This window comes from Patiria miniata, unplaced genomic scaffold (assembly GCF_015706575.1).
Source record: "Patiria miniata isolate m_02_andy unplaced genomic scaffold, ASM1570657v1 HiC_scaffold_7, whole genome shotgun sequence".
Taxonomy (NCBI): Eukaryota; Metazoa; Echinodermata; class Asteroidea; order Valvatida; family Asterinidae; genus Patiria; species Patiria miniata.
The window spans coordinates 47,540,813-47,554,530 of NW_024037074.1; the positions used below are offsets into that span (position 1 = coordinate 47,540,813).

Here is a 13,718-nt window from a genome sequence, read left to right on the forward strand (position 1 = left end):
AATCATTTGTTTAGCTCAGCTATTTCCTTCTCCTTTGGCTTAGATCATCTAAAACGATTCTTGACACTTGACTCAACTTTAATTTAGAAGAGGAAGTTGACGTCAAAATTCAAGCCTTCTTTTGCAGGCGAAGGTCGTATGATGAGGATGGTGCCAAAAGAAAAAAGGAATGTTCCAACAAAAACTAAAATCCTGTTCTTTTTATCATTTTTTTCTCACCTTCCCAACCAACTAAACCTCCCTTAATTATCCTCACTTCCTCTTGATTCTCACCTCAGCACCATTCTCCCATTTACCCACTTACATGTACAGCCACAGGATAAGCTTTTATTTTGGGCTCAAATTCAGATGTGACCTAATAAGTGTCAACTGAGTCAGAAATTGCCATAAAAAGCCATGAGTTGCAGATTTATGACAACCACGCCAAGACAAATTTGACCTCACACGAAATGTGACCTACTAAAGTGTAAAATTAGTCAGAAATTGCCACAAAATAACCTTCAGTTGAAGGCTTATGACAACTGCCAAGACAAATTTGCCGCAAAGAAAAAAATGTCAGTGATATATCAGAATAAAGCGCTAATATGTCTAATAATAGAATGTTGATAAAAAATGTGTTAAAATTGTTTTAAAAACTGTCAAAAATAACAATTTGTTTGTCTTTCTTGTTTAGGCTGTAGTAAGAGCACTGGAGGACCTTGCACAGAATGGCAAGATCAAAGAGAAAGTTTACGGCAAACAGAAGGTGTATGTGGCCGACCAGGTAATGACCCCTATCCCAAAATACAGCAGCTTCTTTGCCGAATTGCAGGACAATGAAATTACAAAACAAAATACACTCGTACCTCATCTCCAACTTGACAAAATAATTGAATATGGTATCTGAGAATATTCAGGTAATATTGCCAGATTAGTGGCAGACTTTTGCAGAACACTTTCCTTGGTGGGTAACTATGCTAGTATATGAATTCACAGAAAATTCCAAATCACCTACATCATTTATCGATTAGTCAGTTTGGTTCTCTAAAAATTCTGTTCTAACGTTCTGTTTTATGGTAAGAGCATGATTTTTTTTTCTCATTACAGAGTCAGTTTCCTGATGTTGACGACTCGGAGTTGAAGACAATGGACACCCAAATTAAGGAACTCCAAGACAAACTACAAAAGACACAGAGCACTTGTAAACATCAAGAGCAAGGTGATAATGACATTGACAATGACCTGGACAGTGATCGAATTAACCCTAAACTCCCCAACTCCATCAAAATTCCCCCTTCCCCTCTTCCCTCTTCCCCCCCCCCCCACAAAATATCAGACAAAAGGACAAGTATATATGCAACATCAGGAAATAGAAATAATGAACATTTAATTAGCGCTTCTGCGCTTACAAAAATAATTAACCAGGGGAGAGCATGCAAATATGAATAATATAATTTAAATAGCTAGTTACTGACAGAGCTAAGAATTCATGGGAACCACTACGATGCAATACCGTAGTCTTGGGTATAGGCAATGTATAACTACTGGGTGCAAGGGGGTATAATTGGAACATACTCACAAGACTATGCAGACCATGAACCCTTTGGTGTGGAGTAATGGTGGTGGTGGTGGTGGTGGTGGTGGTGGTGGTGGTGGTGGTGGTGGTGGTGGTGGTGGTGAAAACAAGGCCAAACTAAACTAGGCTCCTAGGCTCCACCTTCTGCAGCCATACATGCATGCACAGGAACTTGGAAAATAAGGAACTAAAATGCACACCGCCATCCACCACCACACGCCCCAGTCGCAAGTCCACACCCTACCGGGCTTTCAAAGGGGTTTTACAGTGCTGGGTCAAAATATGCATGAGAATTTCAAGATTAGGAATACTAATGCAGTGTGTCTTTCTTACTGGGAGCTATTTGCATAAACACTAAGTACAGAGGTATGGGGGCAAGGAACTTATATCCCAGTACTGTGGAGAGTAAACAATACAGACTACAATGGAAGCTCCATCTGTGGTTTGACTGCAACCCAAATACTATCTGTTGTGGTTTAAAGTAGGTTAAGTTAACAAATTAAGCTCTGAAATAGTTTTGTGGCATTAATCTGACTTGAGAACAGGTGTAATACATGTCTACTATGGATTACTGTGGCCAAAACACTCTCTATTTAATTTAAAGGTGCAATTGGGACAATGATAAAAATCAGATTTTGTTACTATGCTGGTGTAGCATGAATTTAGGTTTTATGAAATACGGACTCATTGGTGGTATTGCGCATGCTCATGCATAGATAATAAGGAGAGGGACCGGTCACATGAGAGGGTTTAACCAATAAAAGGGAAAAAGAGTCAGATTTTCATACGAGTCCGATATTCATATGACACCGGTACCATTACATGTCTCCAGATGCCTTACTGATCATTTAAATTTGTCCCTCAAGGTAAATTAGGAATATTGTTTTTGAAATTTTTCTTTTGCAGAGTTGCGATCTATTGATACCTCAATGAGTACAGAACAAGCAAGGGAACGACTGGAACAAGTCAACCAAGAGGTACAGTGCTATCTCAATGGCATCATATCCCAAATTCCCCAAAAATGATAATAGGGCTATTTTTTCCACCTTTCTTCAACAACTCCCCCTGTCCGTGTCACTAATTGGTCTCTGTGAATGCCCCATTCCTCCCGCTACCATCTGCTTGGATCCTGCTTCCTGTTACTCACTTTTTATTATTATGTATTGATCCAAGCCTCTTACTCATTTGCCTATATTAGAAGTGGTAATCTCCATACTAGTTCAAGTCAAGGGCGAGGATTTCAAAAATGGATCATTTCGATTGTTTTGTTTGAGCGTTGCTTGGTTACTCTAATAGAGATTTTTTTTTCAGAAGTAATGACCGGCTATTTTCCTGCAATGTGATCAGTGCATGTTAACCATTATGATTTTAATAGTAGTTACCAAAGCTTGTTTAGAGTTGAAGACAATTAATTTAAAACTGGCACCATCCAGAGCAATAGATAGGACTATTATTGGGCCTTTGAAATACAGGGTGTCTAAAATAAAATGTAGCAGTCAAACATTTTGGGTTTTTTTAAGTTGAATTAATTTTTTGTGTAAACAAAATTACCATGATATGATAGAGTGTTTCTTTACCCTCGACACGATATTTGTTCTGTGTGATTTGAACCTTTTGTTTAACAGTTGTGGCAAAGTTTGTAAAGACGGTCAAAATATGTTTGGGCCACTTTCTAATATTGTTTACAACACCTTCTTGGTACATACAAATGTATGTAAATGCCTTTCTTTAGATACCAGATAATCTGAAAAATGGCCCAACTTGGAACCCAAGTCGTTTCATTTAATTAGCTGTATCTCTGGACTGGGGTGTCCAAATGAGATGGGATAAAGACCATTGTGTAGAGTATTTACTACACCTCCAGACTCTATATATAAGTTTTGCAAATTAGAGAGTGCTAGTTGGTTTTTTTTTAATTTACGGATTGACTGCTAGATTTTTAATTGGTACACGCTGTAGAAGCTAAAATTGACAAAGTTTGGCTTCTTTATAATGACTCTAATATGCTACACAGTAATGTCACGAAAGAATCCGTTTTGCACTTGGCGCCTCGCTTTTGTCAAAATTCTGTACAAATATTAAAAAGGGGCCCCCAAAATGTGTACCCTGCAGTTGGTATGAACATACAAAATTAAGAGAAGTTGGAGATAAACCTGTGAGTGACCAGTTTGGAATAAATGAATGACATCCATTGAATTGACAGATTGAGTGCAACAAGGAGAAGTTGGCAACCCTCACGTCCGCCACCAACCACGTCAGGCCAGAAGAAAAGGACAAAATCTATGCCAATCAAGCCAAATATGTCAAGGGGTGGAAGAAGAGAAAGAGAATGGTATGAACACCAGATGGTAAATGTGATGCTAATGCTTCAAAGGTCTCAAAGCGCTTCACAATTCCTTCCCTCCTCCCTTCCTTCCTTACAAGTGCAGTCTTCATGTGGTTGAAGATAAACGCACTGCCAGAAACAACCGGGGCAAACCCCTTCTCTTAGCGATAAGTGTTACTGGGTTCTTTTACGTGCATTACACACGGGACCTACGGCTTTACGTCCCGTCCGAAGGACGAAGCGATAGTGGTTAAGTGTCTTGCTTAAGGACACAAGTGTCAAGACCGGGACTCGAACCCACATTCTGCTGATCAGAAACACCAGCAGAGCTTGAGTCCGGTGCTCTTAACCGCTCGGCCATGACACTCCACAATTATTACCCCTGTTCATCAGGCCATGAGACCATTTTTTTGCAGCAGCTTGAGATCAGCGCATTCTGGTCTCTACCTAATCACAGGTGACCATTTATACTCCTGGGTGGAGAGAGGCAATTGTAGTAAAGTGTCTTGCCCAAGAACACAAGCACCTGTCAGGATTCGAACCCACGTACCACAGCACTTGAGTAGAACACTGTAACCATTTGACACAGCGTTCCATGGCAGTGTGTGTTCTAAGATACTTGATGGAAAGATTAACACTCATTTGTAAAGCAACTCATTTTTTTCTTCTAAATCTATACCTGATTATTTTTAAATCAACGTTTTAGCTACAAACATAAAGATGTCCAGCATAATACCGGTACATTGCATTTGTTACATTTTTCTCTCTTTTCTGCAACAGACAATGGACATAGTCAACGCAATCCTGGAAGGCTACCCCAAGACCAAGAAACAATTATTCGTAAGTTACTCTAAAACTGCAACTTTTTGTTAAAACAACCTGAAAATTACCAAATTAGAACAAATCCAAGCACAAGCTTGAGTTCACTTCTTCAATTTTAGTAATATTCACGAGTCCAATGTACTTCTTTGGTTTCTTTTACTAAATAGGAGGATGTTGGGCTGGAAACTGATGAGGAATACAACGTGAAAATTCCTGAATAGCGCCAAAAAAAACTGAGGAGTGAAATAAGAGAAAGGTAAGTCTCATTCACTCGACAATTAACTCTTCTCTTACAACAATACGTATGTCAGCCTGAAGTTGTGGCCATTAGTCATGACAAACCAATTTATTAGCTTGATGTCATGGTGTGTTGAGTTATTCTGTCCAATTAGGGATCTAATTTTAAAGTCATCAGAGTTGAGTTTGGCTGGTTTGCCCTGGGTTACAAGACCAGAACTTGACGTTCTTTGCATAATCTGACAGCTCTACCAGCTGATCCATATGGTCATGGAAGTTCAGTGTCATACACTTGAACACTCTGAGTCAACCAGTATAACCCCAGATTACTTGGCCTTGTCACGATATCATCTCCTGGACCTTATAGATTGGACAATTTGGCTCCTTGTGGGAGAAAAACCTTCAATTTCTGATAAACTCATATCGCACCATCACAATGTAATTCTGTTTGGTTGGAGAGGATTGATCCTAAGCTTCTGTAAATATATATCTTTTGAAGAGGAATACAGAATATTTTTGTTATCAGTCATATATAGCCCAATGTGCAGGAGTTTGTCTCTTACTGACCTTTTGAGGGCACTGTAGCTTCAGTTGTTTAGTGGCTACGTTCCTGACCAATTGAGGGCGCTATAGATTCAATTTTTTAAGTGGCTATGTTCCTGACCAATTGAGGGCACTGTAGCTTCAGTTTTTTAGTGGCTATGTTCCTGACCAATTGAGGGCGCTGTTGTTTAATTTTCTTTTTAGTGGCTACGTTCCTGACCAATTGAGGGCGCTATAGATTCAGTTTTTTAAGTGGCTACGTTCTTGACCAATTCAGGGTGCTGTAGTTTCAGTTTTTTAGTGACTACATTCCTGACCAAATGAGGGCGCTGTAGATTTAGTTTTTTAAGTGGCTACGTTCCTGACCAATTGAGGGCGCTATAGATTCAGTTTTTTAAGTGGCTACGTTCTTGACCAATTCAGGGTGCTGTAGTTTCAGTTTTTTAGTGACTACATTCCTGACCAAATGAGGGCGCTGTAGATTTAGTATTTTAAGTGGCTACGTTCCTGACCAATTGAGGGCGCTATAGATTCAGTTTTTTAAGTGGCTACGTTCTTGACCAATTCAGGGTGCTGTAGTTTCAGTTTTTTAGTGACTACATTCCTGACCAAATGAGGGCGCTGTAGATTCAGTTTTTTAAGTGGCTACGTTCCTGACCAAATGAGGGCGCTATAGATTCAGTTTTTTAAGTGGCTACGTTCCTGACCAATTGAGGGCTCTGTAGTTTCAGTTTTTTTTAACCCTAACAGTCCTGAATCCTCCAATTTCAATATAATTTTGCACACCCCCTAGGGAGTTAGGGCTAATGGCTATGTTCCTGAACAATTGAGGGTGCTAATAGACACATACCCTTATTTGCCAACACATTTTACTTTGTACAGCATAATAATAAAGTATATCAGGGTTAATGTTAAGGTAATTTTACAATGAAAAATTGTATTGGGTTCTTTAAATTAGACAACCCACTCAATAAAACAAGATCAGAGACACTGCTCTGCAAAATTGTCCTTATTCCCGGAAGCCTATTAACACAGTTCCACTTACAAACCGCAGCTAAATCGGTGCTTACTTTTCCGCCCACATTTTCAACGGGTAATAAAAAAGTCACCATTATAACCCGACCTTGCTCAGTGAATCATCTCCACATTGCAGCTTATTAAAAGCCTCACCACAAAAATGAACTTAGGGAAGTCGTTAATCAAAAACTTTCTAATAAATTCCTCAGAGGGTCAAGTCCCTCTTATACTTGGCAGAGGGGACAATGAAGGTGCTGTAATGATCAGGGTTGGTTGAAAGATCCTGAGCCAAGTGGTTGAACATTGCTGGAAGTGCTTTGACCTAATATTCAGTCCTTGAAAATGATGAGCAGTTACGTGCATGGCCAGTTAATTAATTAATTAATGGAAGTAAAATTAGCAGGTGCCACAACCCTGCCAGAGTCATTAGTAACAGGTGTAAAATAAAAATTGTTGTTATCCTTTCATTCCATGTTATATATTTTTATAAAGAATATACCTCATGATCTATCGCGTGTTACCTGTGATAAGATTACATTAATGAGTTCCGGAATCCAGTGCATTCTTTACAGAGTTATACGACCTTTCCTAAAAAAACGTGCCAATTTTAATCCGATGCAAATCCTGCACATGTTTTGTTCTTTCCAAGGCTTCGTTCATTAGTGTGAACATTAACGTCCGGATGTTTGTGAAGTTGATTTGAATTAAAATAATGTCAAACCACTGTTAATTGGCACAGGACAGGAAAGATTAGTTTTTAAAGTTTTAAGGAAGTGTGCACTCTTTGTTATCCAAAACTTCTAAAACGTTTTTTGTGCAGGAATATTTTAACATTGGTAACTCTTCCAATGGTGTTTTTTTTTCTATCTGCAGTGTTCCTGATTAAGCTGGCTGTGCCATTCCAAATCCAGCGGCATTTACTCTACTGCGTTATTCTAAATCCAGAGGGCCTCTACTACTGTTTCCAACTTTTGGCAGGGCCGTTCCAAATCCAGAGCAACCTACATACTGCAATTCTATGCCCAGAGGGAACTGCATTACAAGCCATCTTGGTTCCAAGTATGTTGGTTCAGTAATCTAATACAAGAATTAAACAACGCAGTATGAGACACCCATTGTACTTTCACCATAAAATTCATATTATAATTTTCATTATTCTGCATGATTCACATTTTCAATGTGCAGCAAAAAAAGAAACGTCACTCGGAAAGCGTGATACTTAGCCATTGTACAATCTTTGGTTAAAACTCTATTCTGTACAATCATCAACACTGGTAATAAATGCGATAGGAAAATACACATTGTGTATGTACATAACTGAACACTACAGCTGCTTTGCAAAGAAATCAGTGGATTAGCAGCAACAGATACATAATACAAGACAAAAACAATAGTCTTCATTTGAGAAACAATACACTGATAATAGAATCATCCTTCAGGATGGATGATTCGCTTCATGAATACATTCGGTTCCTGGAAATCAGAGCATCAATTATATAAAGTCGTTAATTGAGAGCTTGACCACTTTTTTACGGCAAATAAGTACAAATATGTTTAAGCACCATACATCTGAGGTGGTGTAAGTCTTTTCCAAGATTTCTGTAATTTATTTTTTCTCTTTTTAATATTTTGGGGAACCTTACTAAATAGTAGCATTCTTGTGACCTGTTAATGTTTTTAGGCATGAAATTGGGACTAGCATGACTATTACTGATTCCTAGAGTCCGAGGTCCCCTCCTACTCCTTTCATTAACACTAAGTTTATCACGACTTATCATGACGTACATTGACTAAAACACTTGACGCAAACCACTATTTATTTATATTAAAGGTCAAAGTCACTTGTTAATATTTCAGTTTGTACGTAGTATAACATGCAGATTGTTGTACCCATTTACGTGTCCACAGATTAACTGTGACCAAAGAAAGATTAACCCTCACGCTGATTTAAAAAAAAGCCAAATTAAGGTCTTAATTAGCTGCGTGTGTAATATATGGAAGGATGTTTACATATAACGAGCCTTTTAGAGGTCGCCGATAATTTTGTTGTGACGTCATATCCTTTGGCAATTAAGACGCTAATTGTTCAATGTTGATGGAGCCATAAGGATTAGATGAAATGACTTCCACTTGGTCAGAATTTTTAAATGGAAATGACAGGTGTTTACACAGCTTACACGGCAAAAAAATGGACAAAAATAATTTTTAAAATAACTTTCAAAAGGTAAGGGGTATCCCTTACTTGTTTTTATTCAAATTGAGTACAATTGAATTTTTGCCGAATTTTAAAAAGGCAAGGGGTGAACCTTGGAGATTTATAGATAAAACGTTAACCTTGCATTTCTTATATGCAAAATTGCAATTTTCCTGAAATTTTCAAAATAAGGGGTTAACCCTACATTTTTATTATGGATAGGCAAAATTGGAATTTTTTTCTTAAATATAAAGTGTAAGGGATGTCAATTGTTACATTTTTACATGTATGGCAAATGTGCAATTTTTCTTAATATTTCAAAATGTTATGGGGTTAATCCAATATTTTTCTCAAAAATTCAAAGGGTAAGGGGTTAACCTTATCATTTAATCAAAATGGGGCAAAATTTGAAAGGGTTAACCTTACATGTACATTTTTATTAAAATTGGGCATAAGAATTCTCAAAAATTCCAATTTTGCCTATTGCATAAAAATCAGGGAAAATGTCTAAACTTGCATTTTTCAATACTCACCGGAAAGCTCAAGACAAAATCGCATATCTTATCCATTTCAAGAAGTTCCATTTTCAATTTTTCTTCAAATTGTTGTTGAATACTCTTACAAAAGTCTCAGAAAAACATATTTCCCTCCCAGTCCAATATATAGCATGGCATTTCATGATAATTCACTCGTAGACAACAACAAAGTTCAGACATGATGCAAACCTTAATATAAGACGTACATAATAAATAGCATTAATATTTCACAAATCATAATATTTTTTCGAAAAACATATTCAGTCTATGAAGAGTACATATATACAAATATATACACATAGCATAAAACATATATAAACATATCCTATTTCATTCTGTACACTGTATACATTTTATTACACGCTATACACATGGCGTCACCTGTTTCGACTTGAAAACCTTTGTAATACTATTACCACGATATTACACAGTAATAGTACAAGAACACTGCTGGATATTCTCTGCGCCGCACCTGTTGTAACCGTTTGAGTTGTTACCATTGTAGTACTAGCGCCTAGTAGAGGCGACAGGTACATATAGGATACTACCATGGGGCTACGGGTGTTGACCAGCGCACCGATTTTCTCAGCCTCTTTGTTGCAGGCAGTGATCTGAATGAATGAAAGCAAAGTTGAGTGAAATTCAAGTTGGCAATCTGTACTTTAATTGTGACTCAAAAATATTTCAAAAATTATCATTTTTTTGCAATTTTTGTCCCTTTTAAAAGTTGACCCTTAGCATATTTGATATGCGCCGCAGCACCTTGGAAACCCTTATAAGGTGCTACATAATGGGTCTCATATTTCTCATAAACTTCATTTACCAGTCTTTAATAATAACATAATTTCCAGCGCCTTGAGTACCTAATTGTTGGTAGATACGTGCGCTATATAAGACTCCGTTATTAATATTACTACATGTACAGCAAAGTTAGTTGTGTAAAAAATCCTTCAGATATTTCACTTGATTATGTAAAAGCTCACTCCAATACGGGCAGGTAATTTAGAGTTAGAAGTTGAAAAAAAAAAATACAACGTACCTGCGTTTCACTTGGTATTGCAATTGTAGACATCACAGAGATAACAATGTCCCCTTCAATACTAAGGTAGCCGTACAGATCACACTCGGCCTAAGCATGGGGGGGGGGAAAGGCAAACACTACTTTTATATAGGCCTAACAATCTAAATCAATTTAAAACAATTGATGAAATTTTTTGAACAAAAGACCCAATGCCCAAGGACTGAAAGGATCTGTTGTTCTCCCTTTGTGTGTTGGTCCTCGGGGGGGTTATGTAGAACACGTACAGTACGTGTACACAATGTGTCCCGTCCACGGGACTATCAAAAGCGGTCAAAAGCTCCCTCTCTGTTTGTGCACGAAGCCATTGCCTATTTCAATCTCTTCTACTTACCACAGCAATGAGTGTCCTGAGACCCTTTAAGACTTCGGCAACTGATACTGCCTTGTTGCCAAAGGCAGCTGCTGCCCTGTCGGCCTCGTCCTTACTGTAGAGTATCCTGGTGTAGGCGGCTGTCAATAAAACAACAGGTTGAAATCTTGGGTTTTAATCACAAAGACTTAATCTGATATATCCTTCAAATCCAATGGTAAACCTCATTAGATATGCAGTTTAAAGAATATCTTGTCCGATATAGTTACAAGTAGGCCTAGCAACTTTCTAGGGTGGGTAGATGTCCGAAAATACAGATTTAAGTAGAAATGAATCCTAAGGTGTCCCATTTTGGCTTACGTTACAAACACAGATATTTTTTGAAATAGCAGTCGTGTTGATCTCTTACCACAAACAGGGCAGCATGCTCCAGGGGGTGTCACCCCTATGCAGTGTGGTACAGATGTATCCGGACATTTCACCGACGAACACTGCGGGGCAGTCTCGTTCTCTGCAACATAAAATCCAAACTTTTTTATCAGATCACAAAACCAAAAAAATAACTCAATTTGCTAAGAACTTTGCTGAGCACAGAAAAAAATTTGGCTTAGCAAAAACCGGTTATCTGCAAACCTCTGAATAATTCGATTTTTATGAAGAAATAATTCAATAAGTAAATGCCGGCAGATTTGTTTTCGTTGGACGTCTCATTCAAAAGTGAATAACTTTTATATTGCTAGAAAAATAACAATTGAAAGAAAACATATCTCATTCAAAAGTGCATAACTTTTAAATTGCTAGAAAAATAACGCTTGCCAGAAAACATATCTATTTTTTGAGGTGAAACTCGAAAATAGCATAAGGAACACATCTTTAGCTAGTACTATAGATCAACAGAGCGCCAGTGCTGCCAGAACACAATAAAAGACATTCATGCTTACCTGTTCGCTTTCCCACAGCCACACAAGGTCCATAGTAGTCAATGATAGCCCTGTTACTCCATGCTGCACATTCGCTGGGATACGTCTCCCCATCCTGACCACACACCTGACGTCTGTTGACTGCATTACACCTCGCCTTACAAAATAAGGACAAATAAATATTAATTTCTGTGCAATAAATGGTGGTACAAGTACAGTTAGATGTAGTATGAACAGCTGTGCAGGCACCATGTTGAAACACATATCTCATTACAGCAGTTAGCATAAGTAAAAAAGATAAACTGTGATAATATTTCTGCATCAGTCACCCAGAAGATCATTTTGGCACTTCTTTTCAATTTTTGGTTCTAAAAAGCAGTATTTATTTTCAATTTCAGAGGGATAATGTACATAGAGACGTGTAGACTGCTCAAAACTAAGTTCCGACAAAGAGACCAACGCTACACATTCATGTGTCGACATCTTCCAAAAAAAGACTATGTCTGCATCCGAATCAGTTATCTAGAGCTACATGTAGGTCTGCGCCCATTGAAAATACGCGGGGACGCGTGCTGATAATAGACGTAGCCGTAGCTCTGGAAGCCCGTTTTGGACACAGCCTATGAGAGATCAGGTTCTTTTACCTGGCACGGACCCAGGTAGTCTAGTGTCTTGCCTCGCTTGTGCAAACTGCATAAGTTAGAGTGTTCTCTACCGTCGGTATCACACGATGGGGCCCTGGCTTCCTTGCTACAGTGATGACTTGGTACGACTATTAAAGAGGACAGAAAATACGTGCAGTCAAATACAACGCAAGTCAACAATTTTCTTCAGATGAGCTGATTCCGCCATCTTTGTCGCATCCTGTGCTACTAAAAATGTCACTAAAAAAAGTGCAAATCTTGTAAGGCTTGAAATATCCTTTCTCTTTAACACATGGATATACACACAAAAGGAATAATGTAAATTAAGTATCTACCAGTTCCCACAAACTGACAAGACAAATAGAGCAAAAAGACTCTAAATGGTAGAAAACATTTGTTTCAATGTTGGTCTTTAATAAAAAGGCAAGAAAACTAGCAAGTTTTTTAGAAAGCATCAACTCGGTAGAAGTATCTGGAGACTTTTTTGGAAATGTTTCAAATGACTACTTACTGCACTCATACTGCGGACAGTCTGCATAGTTGATACTAATGCACACCTGACGTCTGGTGACACACCTGAATCAACAAAGACCAAGACAAAGAAATCTTAAAATAGTAGATAAAAGTTGACCCCACAAGCTAAAAAAGCTTTTAGAAAGGTATTCCCTGTCCCTTGCCATGGTAGGAATGAATAGCGCCCTCTATTGGCCTACCTTTCATTAGCTGGGCATGGGTTGTCCGCACAGGGGTTGCTGAGGGAGTCGCATGTCCCAAACTCAAACTGATGGTCCTCCAAATCAGCTGCACACCTGCAATTCAAGACAAATTATGGACTAATTCTTTTTGGCAGAGTAAACTCAGAAATAAGCAATCACATTTCTAAAAATGTTCTTCTCTTGTACACTGGCTACTTCATTTTATTAGTCAACACAGAAATTTGATACATGACACCTCACAACCCAGTCAGTTTACGATAACTGCCCTCCCGACCCTCAACTGGACACGCCCACTTTTGGGTACATCCCCCACTTACTTAGCTGTGCAGGCACTTGGGTACGTGCGTCCGTTAGCCCCACAGACAGGCACATACTGGTCCGTGCATTCGCACGGCAGTGTGGTGTACTGCTGGCTGGCGTCCAGTTGGACGTTGAGACTAACAGGGCAGTCTCTCCTGGAGCAGGTCTCGACGCCGTTGAAGCACACGCATTCGTTGCAGTTGATCTTGTAGTGGCTTCCGTGCTCTGAAAGATAAAAATGGGAACTTGATTAATTTGAGACATGTTTCCCCTTGGGTGTTCTGATTATACTCATGCTACCTCACAGATTCAAGAAACAAAATCATTCAATGAAAATGCTGTACAGTTGCTATTTAGTCATCACAAGTCCATCATAAGTTTTCACAAGTCATATGTGATTGACTTGTGACTGACTTGTGACTGACTTGTGACCGACTTGTGACTGACTTGTGACCAACTTGTGACCGACTTGCGAGGGAGGTGGAATGCACTTGATTCCAATTCTGAAATAATTCTT

At 38.6% G+C, this 13,718-nt stretch overlaps 3 protein-coding genes across 4 annotated transcripts in view; 1 reads left to right on the plus strand and 2 right to left on the minus strand.

The window, feature by feature from the left end:
* Window positions 1-1,794, minus strand: part of LOC119744905 (SWI/SNF-related matrix-associated actin-dependent regulator of chromatin subfamily A-like protein 1) — a 24,763-nt gene extending 22,969 nt beyond the window's left edge. Inside the window, exon 1 of one of the 2 annotated variants that reach the window (XM_038221103.1) lies at window positions 1,559-1,794. The gene's annotated coding sequence lies outside the window, so the exon portion shown is untranslated. Of the gene's footprint in view, window positions 1-1,554 lie in introns of both variants that reach the window. The other variant, XM_038221102.1, reaches the window with a different exon arrangement.
* Window positions 1-8,681, plus strand: part of LOC119744910 (homologous-pairing protein 2 homolog) — a 20,707-nt gene extending 12,026 nt beyond the window's left edge. The window contains exons 3-9 of the mRNA XM_038221109.1: window positions 674-763; window positions 1,087-1,198; window positions 2,462-2,532; window positions 3,759-3,887; window positions 4,662-4,721; window positions 4,871-4,959; window positions 7,374-8,681. Coding sequence (XP_038077037.1) covers window positions 674-763; window positions 1,087-1,198; window positions 2,462-2,532; window positions 3,759-3,887; window positions 4,662-4,721; window positions 4,871-4,924 — 516 coding nt within the window. The 3' untranslated portion in view covers window positions 4,925-4,959; window positions 7,374-8,681. The remainder of the gene's footprint in view (window positions 1-673; window positions 764-1,086; window positions 1,199-2,461; window positions 2,533-3,758; window positions 3,888-4,661; window positions 4,722-4,870; window positions 4,960-7,373) is intronic.
* Window positions 8,682-9,103: 422 nt separating this feature from the next.
* Window positions 9,104-13,718, minus strand: part of LOC119744912 (reversion-inducing cysteine-rich protein with Kazal motifs-like) — a 59,526-nt gene continuing 54,911 nt past the window's right edge. Inside the window, exons 16-24 of the mRNA XM_038221111.1 lie at window positions 13,219-13,426; window positions 12,899-12,994; window positions 12,697-12,761; window positions 12,186-12,313; window positions 11,563-11,698; window positions 11,031-11,132; window positions 10,643-10,761; window positions 10,270-10,359; window positions 9,104-9,841 (exon numbers count right to left, since the gene is read on the minus strand). Coding sequence (XP_038077039.1) covers window positions 9,608-9,841; window positions 10,270-10,359; window positions 10,643-10,761; window positions 11,031-11,132; window positions 11,563-11,698; window positions 12,186-12,313; window positions 12,697-12,761; window positions 12,899-12,994; window positions 13,219-13,426 — 1,178 coding nt within the window. The 3' untranslated portion in view covers window positions 9,104-9,607. The remainder of the gene's footprint in view (window positions 9,842-10,269; window positions 10,360-10,642; window positions 10,762-11,030; window positions 11,133-11,562; window positions 11,699-12,185; window positions 12,314-12,696; window positions 12,762-12,898; window positions 12,995-13,218; window positions 13,427-13,718) is intronic.